The sequence below is a fragment of the Pseudophryne corroboree genome, chromosome 9 (genome assembly GCF_028390025.1).
Source record: "Pseudophryne corroboree isolate aPseCor3 chromosome 9, aPseCor3.hap2, whole genome shotgun sequence".
Lineage (NCBI taxonomy): Eukaryota > Metazoa > Chordata > Amphibia > Anura > Myobatrachidae > Pseudophryne > Pseudophryne corroboree.
The window spans coordinates 228,383,757-228,398,571 of NC_086452.1; the positions used below are offsets into that span (position 1 = coordinate 228,383,757).

General features: G+C 43.7%; 1 protein-coding gene across 4 annotated transcripts in view; it reads left to right on the plus strand.

Moving 5' to 3' along the window:
* CLCC1 (chloride channel CLIC like 1) overlaps window positions 1-14,815 on the plus strand; it is a 251,622-nt gene that overhangs the window by 79,724 nt on the left and 157,083 nt on the right. For all 4 annotated transcript variants that reach the window (XM_063940150.1, XM_063940151.1, XM_063940152.1 and 1 more), the window contains exons 7-8: window positions 2,602-2,695; window positions 11,201-11,298. In XM_063940150.1, the coding sequence (XP_063796220.1) occupies window positions 2,602-2,695; window positions 11,201-11,298 (192 nt within the window). The remainder of the gene's footprint in view (window positions 1-2,601; window positions 2,696-11,200; window positions 11,299-14,815) is intronic.

Consider the following 14,815-nt stretch of genomic DNA (forward strand, 5'->3'; position numbering starts at 1 on the left):
GAGATATTTTGTGATAAGCGAAGTGATGTACGTTGGTGTAGTTTGGTTAATGGCCTTGTGTGTGAGTAAAAGTATTTTATATTGAATGCGGTAGAGTACAGGTAACCAATGGAGGGACTGACAGAGTGGATCTGCAGACGATGAACGTCTAGCGAGGAAGATAAGCCTCGCCGCTGCATTCAGAATGGATTGTAGTGGTAAGAGTCTCGTTTTGGGAAGACCAGTTAGGAGACTATTGCAATAATCAGTGCGGGAGATAATGAGAGCGTGGATTAGAGTTTTAGCAGTGTCTTGTGTAAGGTATGGTCATATTTTGGATATGTTTTTTTAGATGCATGTAACATGATCTTGAGACAGATTGAATGTGGGGAACAAAGGACAGATCAGAGTCAAGGATGACACCTAGGCAGCGAGCTTGTGGGGTAGGGTAGATAGTCGAGTTTTCAACAGTGATAGAGATATCAGGTTGGTACCTACTATTGGCCGGTGGAAATATAATTAACTCTGTCTTTGAAATATTCAGTTTGAGGTGGCGAGATGTCATCCAGGATGAAATGGCAGAAAGGCATTCAGTGACACGGTCCAGTACAGATGGGGACAAGTCAGGGGAGGATAGGTAGATTTGAGTATCATCTGCGTACAGATGATACTGAAAACCAAAAGAGCTGATTAGTTTACCAAGAGATGAGGTATAGATAGAGAAAAGCAGAGGACCCAAGACTGAGCCTTGCGGTACTCCAACTGAAAGAGGTAGCGAAGAGGAGGTAGATTCAGAGAAGCGAACACTGAAGGAGCGATTAGATTAGTACGATAGGAACCAAGAAAGGGCTGTGTCTTTATGACCTAGGGATTGTAGTGTCTGTACCTGAAGAGTGGTTTACAGTGTCAAATGCAGCAGATAGATCTAGAAGTATAAATAGTGAGTGATGGCCTTTAGACTTCGTAGTGACCAAATCATTAACCACTTTAGTCAGTGCTGTCTCTGTGGAATATTGGGAACGGAAGCCTGACTAAAGTGGGTCCAACAAAGTGTATGAGTTAAGAAAGTGTGTGAGTCGAGTGTAGGCAAGTCTCTCAAGTAGCTTAGAGAGACAAGGGAGCTGAGAGATAGGGCGGTAGTTTGAGAGAGCATTAGGGTCAGAATTTAGTTTTTTGTTAAATGGGAGTAATCACTGCATGTTTGAAGAGTGAAGAAAAAATACCAGTAGAGAGAGAGAGATTACAGATGTTAGTTAAGGTATGGATGAGCACCAGAGACAGAGCTTTACTTATTTGTGAGGGTAAAGGATCAAGAGGAGAGGTAGTAGAGAAGCAGGATGAGAAGAGTGATAATACTTCATCTTCATTTGTGGGATCAAATGAAGAAAGAGTGCCAGAGGGTTCTGGTAAAGAACGGAGCAGGTCACTGGCTGCCGAAGAACATACCATTTCATCTCGGATCTTATCAATCTTCTCCTTGAAGTAGGAAGCAAGATCCTGTGCCTTGATAGTGGCGGGTGGGGTAGGTGCGGGAGGATTCAGAAGTGATTTAAATGTATTAAAGAGTTGTTTGGGGTTAGAGGCTTCAGCAGAGATAAGAGTTTGGAAAAATGTTTGTTTGGCAGTGTCCAGGGCATTTTTATAAGAATGGTAGACAGTCTTATATGTGAGGAAGTCACTTGATATAATAATGGTTAAGAATAATAATTAGCCCTGAACATAATCTAGATCCTTACTTTTATGGAGGTATGAGGCAGACAGAGGGCCATATGTAATGTTGGCCGGGTGTGCAGTTTTTTTAAAGCGGAAATCATTTTTAAGGCAAAACCATGCCTTGTTGATTGTCGCTTTAAAACAAAGTCTTCGTTTGGCCAGCAACCCGCACCTCTGGCCAACTCGGACGGCATTACATCCGGCCCATAGAGTTTAACAATCAGTTTTACGGATGTAGCTTGCTTTTTTTTGTCACCCTAGGCACGCTCACACATCTTCTGATAATTATATATCAGGTGCTAGAAAGGGGAAAGGGTGAGGGGTCACAGACAAACAGGTACTTCCCCCCCCCCCCCCCCCTGGTATCACCCCATCACACTAAAAAATTACTTGTAACCATGCCTGAGCCTATCTGGTATAGAATTTCAGAGAATTGGTCACACGTGTTTGCAAAGACATGTGTAGCTGCTGAGCATCGCCAAGGCTTCTCAGATATTCGCAATCCTAACACTACGTAATAGCAGTGCCCACATAGGGCCATGTGATTTGTCTACGATAAGGCCTCATGATAAAGGCTTTATCATGAGGCCTTACTGTAGACATCACATGGCCCAAAGTGCTGCTTAGAGTCTATTCTGAATGAACTGACAATTGTAATGATATTCAGGAAGCTAGAGATGATAACTTGGACAATATAAAATCCCCCCCTTACCCAAGATTTGTTATTTTAAAATGAGAGAAAAGCCAGGGTTCACTGAAATAATTACAATTAATTTTATAGTTGCAAATCTTTTTTAGTGAGAAGTAATATGATATTAGATGTCAAGTATGTACATTTACATTGGAAACAAAAACAAGTCAAAACAAATTATGGCTTAGTAGATGACACCTGATTTTGTTTATTTTCAGCTTGCTTTTGTTGAGCGACAAGCTGAAGTCGCAAAAATGGGTATGTTTGACAAAACCTGCGGCGAAAAGATGAGCTGGACTGAAAGTCTGCTTGGTGAGTATAATAATAGGCCTGAATCAGATGTGCATGCAATGTCTATTTCGTACACCATGGAACATTTTTCTTTATCCAGTTTGTATGCACCAAAGCCGCACTGTGCGTGCGCAGCGTTTGATTAGGGATAGTGCACGCACAGATGATCTATCTGCAAAGTGATTGACAAGTTGCTAGCGTATGAGGGAGGTAACGGAGGGTGGTTAGTAAAATGTAGGTTTATCAGGACAGTTTTCTAGGCGTTCCCTAGTAAGCCACTGCGCGTTCATTCACAGCTGGAGAGGCCTTGTTGTCTTAGGGAGCCGCTTAATCTGAGACTTGGGAGAGATGTTAACACATGCCATCTGGTTAGCTTCCAACAGCTCCCTGATATTTGTAGGTGCAGGATCTTGGGTGTTAATGGACCTCTCCACCACGTCAAATAAATTCTCGATTGGGTGCATGTCAGAGGTGCGTGGTGGCCACACCATTCGTCGGAACTCTCCAGAATGATTTTCTAACCAATTCTGGACAACTTGGGATCGATGAAATCATGCATCATCATACTGAAATATTACATCATTGTGAAGGTACATGAAGGGCAGCAAATGGTCACCAAGCAAAGCAGCGTAGCAGTTACTGGTCAGTGACGTGTTGAGGTGGACCAGCAGACCCAAACCATTATGGAACCACCAACAGCCTGCACAGTGCCTTGTTGACAACATGGAGTCTGTGCCACGCCCAAACCCTACCATCAGCAACTCATTGGACCATGCCACAAGTTGCCAGTCCTCCAGGGTCCAATTAGCGACGTCACAGCTCAGATGAGACTCTGTCTGGTGTTGAAATGTTAACAGGGTGGGTCTTCTGTCCCCATAGCAGTTTACATATGATTTGCCAGCAGATGAAATTCCCGACTGTCACTTTCCCGACACCGGCATCCCGCCCACCAGAATGCCGGCAGCGGGGCGAGCGATAAGAGTCCCCTTGCGGGCTCGGTGGTTTGCTGCACTCGCCATAGGATCTATTCCCACTCTATGGGTGTCATGGACACCCACGAGTGGGAATAGCCAGGTTGTCAGGATTCTTGCATCTGTATCCCAACAGCTGGCAAAGTAAACACATCCCCCATAGCCCATGGAGCTAAAGAACGCTGCACTGACTTGCTGGATATGCATCTGGTACCTCCTGAATTGAATGTGGATGTGATTTGAGCCAGTGTCTCTTGTCTGTTACCACAAAAAATTTTGGCCGGACTAAACTGGTCACGATCATTAAGCACCCATGGTCGGCCATTGCACTGTCCACGGTGGGTGTAAATGCCTTCCAGGAGGTATTCCTTTTGCACACATGACACTGTAGATCGAGGAATGTTTAATGTCTGCACAACTTTGGAAATGGATGTCCCATCCGTCGGGCAGCATCATGCTCCACTCAAACTCAAGTAATTCACGTCGGCTTGCCATGAGCAGCCTGTCCAGTGTTCAAACTGGCTCGTGAGATGTCAGATCACAACTGATGTTGGTCTGGGCATTTCCAATACCTCACAGTACGGTGGCACACCTACCATTATTTTTACATAGTTCTAATCATTCCCCAATTCCAAGGCATTCCTCTAGCTCAGTCTCACACATTTTTGACCATACAGTATAAACCTTTCTCTGGCTGGGTCCACAGGATTATCCACAGGATAACATTGGGATATTGTCGAGCGACAGCGAAAATGGCACCAACACGGTCACGAGCTTTCTGGCCTCCCAGGATGCATTGGGGCCTCCACTATATAGTCCCGCCCACTGACTTAGTCAGATCAGTTTTTTGCTTGGTGCGGCAGGAAGCCGCATGGTCACAGGGCTGCTGTGAAAGCAGCCTCAAGTTTTCATTACTTTATTTTTATAGACTTACTGTTTTGGTTTGAGCGACTTCTCTTAACAGCGTCTTAAACGTGTATTAGAAAGAGTCGCTCCAACAACTCCCCACCGGGTCGCAACAACGCTTACCTTCGCGGTACAGTGCTGTCTCGACGGGCGTCTGTGTCGGATGTTCTAGCAGGTCCAGCAGACGTTACCAGGCTGTGGCCGGAGCATGGGGAGACAGTGAGTATATGGACTTCCTCTTACTAGAGGGGTCAGGACACAGCTACGCTGATTTGGTGGAGACTACAAACAGCGTGTTGATGCGCCGAACATCTCGAGTGTGACAGCGCTACGCTCCGGGGATCATAGGCGCCAGGACTAGGTGAGGCCGCGATCCTGGGAGTTTAAGTCAACAGGGGGTTTCAGACGCTCTCCTGGCCGTCCCTCCTCCGAGTTCATGGCCAGTTCCCGCGGGTCTCTCGTTTCATGAACTGAATGACCTCACTTCCGGCTCAGACGCTACCACGAGGGTACTCGGTCGCAGCTTAGACGCTGCGGTTGTGTACACTGGATATAAACCCGCCCAGACCGAGTCGCAGGCCTTTAGTGTCTGCATGCACGTGGAGTCGCTCAGCGTCCGTGTCCGTTGGTGAGCGTCCGTGTCCGTTATCAGTTTCCAAGAGCGGCAGTGTACACCAGTAGCGTCTGAATCCACTCAGCGTCTTTCGAGCGTCTTTGCTTGGATATGGAAGTGTGGTGAGTCTCCCTGTATCCCGCTCCCTGGAGGCAGGGTATACAGTACTAAAAATTCCTTCTACTTCTTAGTGTGCACTGTTAATTTTTAGTACCTATTGCATATGAGACCTGTATATTACTGTGTTTTCTGCATGTTATGTTGAAAAAGAACCAGTTAAACAGAAGTACAATTTTCCTACTTATGTATAAGTTATTATGGAGGTTGTATTCTCATATGACAATGTCTAATGCTTTAACATGTGACTGACTGCTAGTAAGTGTGCTGACTTTTCTGTGTAATGTCAGTCCTGTTCAGACCCTCAAATCAGGTGCACTGTGGTCAGATTGATTTCACCTCTATATACTGATTATAGGGTGTGGTTCAGTCACAAAATTGTGTAGTCAATAGCAGAAAAAATGTCTGTGAGCGGCAAAAGTGATGAGGAGAATTTGTCAAGCACTCCTACAGCCCTAACATGCTTATCTTGTAAGTCAGGGGTAATTGATATGATTCAATTGGTCACTTATGAGGGTTTGTGTGCAAACTGTTTCGCTTTTCAGCGAAGTAAAAAACAGGAGTTAGTTCAACCTCCAGTAGAGCCACCATGGAATATGTTCGCAAAGACTCTGTCTTCAATAGCGGACAGGTTAGCTCCAGTAGCACCACCTCAAGGGTTAGGTTACACTATGAACCCATACATGCAGCTCCCTTCCTATGGTTTGGTTCCAGTAGCCTCTACAAGCAACCAAGGGGTAGGTAAGACTAAGACAGATACGTCTGTATGGCAGACTACACAAGAGGATACATCGGATGATGCGGAAACAATAGATTCAACTCCGTATGATGATCAGTCGCAGAGCTTTAGTTCAGATGATGTAGCTGAACTCATTAATGCAGTAAAGGCTGTGCTTTCTCTGGAAGAACCAGCCAAGACAGCGTTAAAAGCAAAAGCACCTGTATTCAAACGAACAAAGTCAGTGAAAGCTGAATTTCCAGCGTCAGAGGAGTTGACGGAAATGATGGATGAGTCTTGGGCAGCGCCCGGTAAAAAGTATAAGATTACTAGGAGATGGGATTCTTATTATCCATTTCCTGCTGGAGATTGTTCGAAGAGAGAAGTTCCTCCAAAAGTAGATGCACATGTTCTGCGACTAGTGCACAAATCTGCTTTACCACTGTCATCTACCTCTTTGAATGATGTCACAGACAGGAGGGTAGAGAGCCTATTGAAAAATATTTTTTCTCTTGTGGGTGCAGTGGTAAGACCTGCTATGGCTTCGGCCTGGGTAGCAAAGGCAATGGGCGAATGGATAGAGGAACTAGAGAATGACATCCCCTCTCCTACTAGGGAGCAAGAGGATCGTCTTTGCCGTTTAAGACAATCTGCCCAGTATTTAGAAGAAGCAGCCATTGATGTAGGCACTGTTGCTTCTAAAGCTTCAGCCCTGGCAGTAGTCGCTCGCAGAGCAGTCTGGCTACGGACCTGGAAGGCAGATGCGGAGTCCAAGAAGGAATTGGAAGCATTGCCTTTCGTGGGTAATATATTATTTGGAAAACCTTTATCGGATATCCTAGAGTCAGAGGCTGAATCGAAGAGGGTCAGATTTCCGGCTACCTACAACCCTAAGTCCAAGGGTTTAAAATTTCGCTCATTTCGCTGGCAAAGCAAAGCGAAAGGTAAAGAGGAGCCTAAACAACCCCAGTTTAAATCCAGGGGTAGGAAGCAGTGGGCTAGCAAAAAGCCAGCTTCCAAACCTGAACAAAAGCCCTCAGCCTGAAGAGACGGGCCTCCGCCTGGAGGATTCCAGGGTTGGGGGCCGACTCCTGCAATTTGCACCCACATGGCAACAGTCAACAACAGATACCTGGGTGCAGAAGGTAGTATCTCAGGGGTATGGGTTCCCATTCAGGAGGCAGCCTCCTCAAAGATTTTTTTGCACCAGCCCGTCTCGTATAGAGTCGAAGGCCAATGCCCTGCAAGAAGCAGTCCAAAAATTACTGCAGTCAGGTGTGATTGTCCCAGTACCTCCATCACAAAAGGGACAGGGGTATTACTCCAATCTGTTTCTAATCCAGAAACCAAATGGGTCATATCGACCAATTCTAAATCTGAAGATGTTGAACAATTACATATGGATCCCGAAGTTCCACATGGAGACGTTACGCTCCATAATGTTGGCTATGGAACCGGGAGACTATATGGTATCTCTGGATGTGCGGGATGCTTACCTACATGTGCCTATAGCACTATCACATCAGTGTTACCTCAGGTTTGCCATCCTCAAGGAACACTTCCAGTTCCAAGCTCTGCCCTTCGGGCTAGCTACAGCACCCAGGGTGTTTACCAAGATCATGGTGGTTATGGCAGCTTGTCTGCGCAAACAAGGGATAAGGATATTCCCATACCTAGACGACCTATTAATCTTAGCACAGTCGCAAGATTTACTGTTGAGCCATCTCCAACAGACGATAGTTTGTTTACAGAGACACGGGTGGCTCATAAATTGGGAGAAGTCGTCCCTGAATCCATCACAGCGGATGGTTCATTTGGGAGCCATATTGGATTCAGACCTACAGAGAGTTCTCTTACCAGAGAAGAAAATAGTCAAGGTGCAGGTCATGGCTCAGGAAGCGTTGCAAGCCCAGACAATGTCAGTCCATGCAGCAATGCGACTGTTGGGTCTGATGGTATCAATGTTCGACATGGTGGAATATGCGCAATTCCACTCCAGACCATTGCAGCATCTCATTTTGACAAAATGGAACGGAAATCATCAAACAATAAAGAAGCAGATGATAAAGATTCCAGTAAATGTAAAAAGGTCTCTAGCATGGTGGCTACAGACAGACCATTTAAACAAGGGGAGACCCTTTTGGATAAAAGAGTGGCAAGTCCTGACGACAGATGCCAGCCTGCAAGGTTGGGGGGCGGTACTCTGAAGCCTATGGTTCCAGGGAAAATGGACCGCAAGGGAAAGTCGCCTGCCGATAAATCTGTTAGAAATAAGAGCCATTTACTTGGCCCTAGTTCAGGCAAAGGACAATCTACAAGGAAGACCAGTCCAGATCCGCTCAGACAATGCGACGGCAGTAGCATACCTAAATCATCAAGGAGGGACTCACAGCAAGAGTCTGATGGAGGAAGTAACTCCCATTCTAAAGTGGGCAGAACTCCATCTCCCAGCATTGTCAGCAGTATTTGTCCCCAGTGTACTAAATTGGGAAGCGGATTTTCTCAGTCGGCACACCATTCAGGAAACCGAATGGGCACTACACCCAGAAGTGTTTTAGACACTGGTGAACAGATGGGGTCTACCGGAGATAGACCTTATGGCGTCTCGTCTAAACAACAAAGTTCCGAGGTACGGATCAAGAACAAGGGACCCAGGAGCAGTCCTGGTAGACGCACTGTCAGTAGAATGGAGGTTTCAGCTGGCAGATCTGTTCCCTCCAATATCTCTGTTACCCAGAGTAGTGAGAAAGATAAAACAGGCAAAAGGAGCAATCATTCTAATAGCTCCAGCTTGGCCAAGAAGGCATTGGTACACAGATCTGTGGAGAATGTCCGTGGAAGCACCGATACTGCTCCCTCAACGTCCAGATCTGTTAATGCAGGGTCCTTGTTGTCACAGTCATCTGGATCGCCTGTCTTTGACGGCGTGGCTGTTGAAACCTCTATCTAAGAGGCTAAAGGATTTTCAAAGCAAGTAATCCAAACCATGCTTAGAGCAAGAAAGCCTTCTTCGGCCCGTGTATATCATAGAATATGGCAAGCCTATATTCATTGGTGTTCTGGAAAAAATTACAATCCTAGAGCCTTTAAAGTAGCTAGAATTTTGGATTTTCTGCAGGCAGGATTGGATAAGGGGTTGAAGGTTGCTTCCTTGAGGGTGCAAGTCTCAGCGTTGACTGTATGGTTTCAGCAGAAGATTGCTGACCTACAGGATGTACGTACGTTTTTCCAAGGAGTAGTACATATTCAACCTCCTTTTGTTCCTCCTGCAGCTCCCTGGGATTTGAATTTAGTTCTTAAATTTCTCCAGGGTCCTTTGTTTGAACCACTTGAGAGAGCGGATCTTAAGTGGTTAACGATTAAAGTTCTTTTTTTACTGGCAATGGCGTCAGCCAGAAGAGTGTCAGATTTAGGAGCATTATCATGTAAGTCTCCTTTCCTAAGTTTTTTTCCAGACAGAGCAGTTCTCAGAACGAGATCTAGTTATCTTCCAAAGGTGGTGTCAAAGTTTCACCTGAATGAAGAGATTGTAGTCCCAGCTTTTCAGGTATCGGGACTATCTGCGGGAGAAGCGTCACTGGACGTGGTCCGGTCTTTAAAAATCTATATAGATCGTACTAGTGCCATTAGGAAAACAGATTCCCTCTTCATCCTCTACGGATTCCATAGGAGAGGTTGGCCTGCTAGTAAACAGACGCTGGCGAGATGGCTCCGAGTGGTAATATCTGAAGCTTATTCTCATGCAGATCTCCCTATTCCGGCTAATGTCTCTGCACACTCTACACGTAAGGTAGGTCCTTCTTGGGCAGCACAACAGGGTGCATCAGCAGAACAGATATGTAAGGCAGCCACATGGTCTTCCATAAACACATTCATCAGACATTATGCCTTGGATACTTTTGCCTCTCATGACGCAGACTTCGGGCGAAAGGTCCTCCTGTGCAATCAGGAGCGTCCCCACCACTAAAATGGCTTTGGGAATCCCAATGTTATCCTGTGGATAATCCTGTGGACCCAGCCAGAGAAATAAACGTTATGGTAAGAACTTACCGTTGATAACGTGATTTCTCTTATGTCCACAGGTATCCACAGGGATCCCACCCGGACGCATCTGATTTGAGGATCTAGACAAACACTAAAAACCTCTTCCTTCTTGTATGGAAGGGTGTGCATGTGTGTTCTTATCGCCTGTACAGGTCTCTACCTAATGTTCCTGCCTATAATCGCTGTGGAAAGAACTGATCTGACTGAGTCAGTGGGCGGGACTATATAGTGGAGGCCCCAATGCATCCTGGGAGGCCAGAAAGCTCGTGACCGTGTTGGTGCCATTTTCGCTGTCGCTCGACAATATCCCAATGTTATCCTGTGGATACCTGTGGACATAAGAGAAATCACGTTATCAACGGTAAGTTCTTACCATAACGTTTATTTATCTTGCAGAAAAGAAACTCAACGGCAGTAGGATAAAACCAATAAAGTTTTGCTGACCAAGACAAAAAATAAATAAAAACAAAAACCCAGCACAGCAGTATTTGTTTCTGTTCTGAAAAAAATTGTTTTGTTTGAAACAAACAAAAATATCCGCAAATTTGTTTTTCCTAATTAATATACATTTTCTATTCATGATAGAATTGAAGGTTTAGCCTACTGATTTCACAGGCCTGCTAGGTTGTTCATCAAAAAAGCAAAAACTTAGCATCTGTAAGCTATACAGAACCCCCAGGAGCTTTGCAATTTCTTGCATCATGATTAAAACTATTGAGCGACATTCCACCAACTTACACAAGACATGATGTTCCTTTACCCTTTTGCAGGTTTAAATGTGTTGATTTTTACATATGTTTTTATTTTTACACAACTATATGATCATATGTCACAACCGATCAGTATTGTTACATGTCATAGATGGCATCCTTAGCTTTGTTTGTCTCATTTTATGTATTGCTTCCTGGCTGATCTAAATAAGGAGAATTTAAGAATCTGATATTGGTCATAGGTACTTTTGTTATGAATATAATTGAAATTGTTAGACAAGTGAACTGTTTGGATTTTGCAACTAATGTGATGACCCCATTGTAATTTATGTTGGGGGGTTTTTCTTTCATTTTATGTAACTAAAATAATAATACATTTGCAACGTTATTGTTGCCTTTGTTTTGTTCAGATATTAGTGTACTTAATATTGGTTTGTTCTGCTGCAGAATGGTTTAAGGCCTCTTCCTCTTTCCAAAATGATCCATGTGAGGAGTATTTTAAATCTGTGATGATACATCCTATATTGATGGTGCCACCTACAAAGGTGAGTTCATATTGTCAGTGGTTACGTTTATTTTTGAGTACATTCTAATAAGGAATATATACTATAGGGAGGTAGAGACACGGCACTGCAGGACTTTGTAATGTTCAAAGATTTATTTTTGGGATCCACAATCCCGTCGTCAGGAACAACATGAATACAGAGTGCAATGAATGGCTTACCTTATACCCCTAAATGTTGGTCTTTCACTCCTCCCCTCATGTTTCTAGCCAGAGCGGGAATCCCAGCGTCAGCCACGGGACTCGGGCAGCAGGGCGCAAATAGATGACCTCACACTGCTGAAGGGTTGCCGAGCAACCCGTATCGAGTAGCTGTAATAGCTGACGCTAGATCCAGACTGCTGGACGCAGCTGAAGGATGTCATGCGGTTGCTAAGCAACCAGTGATACTCCGCTGTCAGTCACTGGCTGTGAACACAGAGCGGGAGAGTAAAGGCCGCCCACCGCAACATAAAGTGACGTGCAGTAACAATGACAAGATTAAAATAAGTAGAGCAACAAGCATATACATTCTGTCATATGGCAAAAAATTACATGAAATAAATACATTAGAAAAATATTGAGGGGAAATCATTCCAAAACCTGTAATGATATTGTACTACACGGAGGTTACGACAGCCAATAGAAAGTATATAAAGCACAAATACATAGCTCACTATATAGCTGATCCACAACTGTCATACACGGTGAAAAAAGAAGCTGTAAAGGCTGTAGCCCAATAGTGCATACATACCACTTCATGATAAAGTATATAGAACAATGAAGTGGCAGAACTATATCCAAAATCCAAGTAAAATGGCAACACGACAATATAACAATATATTAGCCAGATATAAAAAATGCACCGTCAATTTAAAGAACTTGAGAGCACTATATAGAGTGTTGATCAGATAAGTGAGCTCCATGCAATTCGTTAATTAAGTCTGTGAGGGACCAATGTATTGAGTCGAAAGATCCAGGAGGCCGCCAAACGTAATATTGCTTTGGCATGGTCGCCGCCTCTAGGTGAATTTCTCAAATGGTCAATCATATACAGTAGGTCAATGCAGAAAGGGGATGTTTAAACTCTCTAAAGTGTGATGCTACTGGTTGATCCATAGATTTATAATTGTGGGCAGCTTTATTCGCAGAGTGATGAAGAGCCACACGCTCTTTGAGTTTACTTGTGTTCATACCCACGCAGTACAATTTACACGGACAGATAATGATACAAATGACATAACTGGAATCACAGGATAGACAGTGTCTGATGTCAAAAGTACGTTCGCAATGAGGGTGTGCAAAACTAGAACCTGCTATAAGAAATTAGCAGGTCTCGCATTTAGGACATCTTAAGGCAAATCAACCGTTTCCTGGTCTTTCTGTTATCTGTGTTGGTGATATCCCCGTGGACTAGATGATCATGTAGGTTGCGGCCTCGTCTACAACAGGCCATCGGACGAACATTCTTAAAGCACGTCAGAGTTTTGTCTGAAGAAACAATTTTTCCACAATGCTTTGCTGGCCTGAGGGATAAGGACACTGGCCTCATGAAAAGTCGTAATCCAAGGAAGACATCCAACAATGTTTTCTGTGATGCAGAAAATTAAGGGAATCCTGGAGATTAGCTGTGAGGCTATTAACATTTGAAGCCGATTGCGATTCATCAATAAGTTCAGGGTCAAACATAGTTTGCCTATGACTGGTCATCTAATATAGACCATAATCTGAGACAGTACTGCTAGGATTCCTTTATAACACGGAATTGAGCCAGGTGGTCACCTGTCACAATGATTTTGGTGTTACACATACTTTAATCGATATATACAGTAGTGTATATGTTTCTCCAGGATTCCCTTAATTTTTTGGTCATCCGATACTGTACCCCTGAGGAAGTCCCTGAAGGGACGGAACGCGTTGGGGTCTCCAGGCACTTATCTACATCTTATGCTGTATGATCTGTACATGCTGATAAAGAATTACTTCAAAATAGAATATTAATCAGATAAGACTTGGAATTTCATCTTTGTGAAACTGTGCAGATGCCATTTGTATATTTTATGTACACAATAAAAACAACTATGGAGTTTTACTAAAATTGTTTTTATGATCATATGAATTAACAGTATGAACAGTACTATATTATAGCACCCTCAGATCTTTGTGTGTATGTATATGTATATATATATATATATATATATATATATATATATATATACACACACACACAGTTGTGCTCATAAGTTTACATACCCTAGCAGAATTTGTGATTTCTGGCCATTTGTCAGAGAATATGAATGATAACTCACAAACTTTTCTTTCACTCATGGTTAGTGGTTGAGTGAAGCCATTTATTGTCAAACAAGTGTGTTTAATCTTTTTAAATCATAATGACAACAGAAACTACCCAAATGACCCTGATCAAAAGTTTACATACCCTGGAGATTTTGGCCTGATAACATGCACACAAGTTGACACAAACGGGTTTGAATGGCTACTAAAGGTAACCATCCTCACCTGTGATCTGTTTGCTTGTAATCAGTGTGTGTGTATAAAAGGTCAGTGAGTTTCAGGACTCCTGAAAGACCCTTGCATCTTTCATCCAGTGCTGCACTGACGTGTCTGGATTCTGAGTCATGGGGAAAGCAAAAGAATTGTCAAAGGATCTGCAGGAAAAGGTAATTTAACTGTATAAAACAGGAAAGGGATATAAAAAGATATCCAAGCAATTGAGAATGCCAATCAGCAGTGTTCAAACTCTAATTAAGAAGTGGAAAATGAGGGATTCTGTGGAAACCAAATCACGGTCAGGTAGACCAACAAAAATTTCATCCACAACTGCCAGGAAAATTGTTCGGGATGCATAGAAAAATCCACAAATAACTTCAGCTGAAATACAGGACTTTCTGAAAAAAAGTGGTTTGGTTGTTTCAAGATGCACAATAAGGAGGCATTTGAGGAAAAATGGGCTGCATGGTTGAGTCGCCAGAAGAAAGCCATTACTACGCAAATGCCACAAAGCATCCCGCTTACAATACTCCAAACAGCACAGAGACAAGCCTCAAAACTTCTGGAACAAAGTCATTTGGAGTGATGAGACCAAAATGTAACTTTTTGGCCACAACCATAAACGTTACATTTGGAGAGGAGTCAACAAGGCCTATGATGAAAGGTACACCATTCCTATTGTGAAACACGGAGGTGGATCGCTAATGTTTTGGGGATGTGTGAGCTACAAAGGCACTGGAAACTTGGTCAAAATTGATGGCAAGATGAATGCAGCATGTTATCAGAAAATACTGGAGGAAAATTTGCACTCATCAGCCCGGAAGCTGCGCATGGGACGTACTTGGACGTTCCAACATGACAATGATCCAAAACACAAGGCCAAGTCGACCTGTCATTGGCTACAGCAGAATAAAGTGAAGGTTCTGGAGTACCCATCTCAGTCTCCTGACCTCAATATCATTGAGCCACTCTGGGGAGATCTCAAACGTGCAGTTCATGCAAGACAGCCCAAG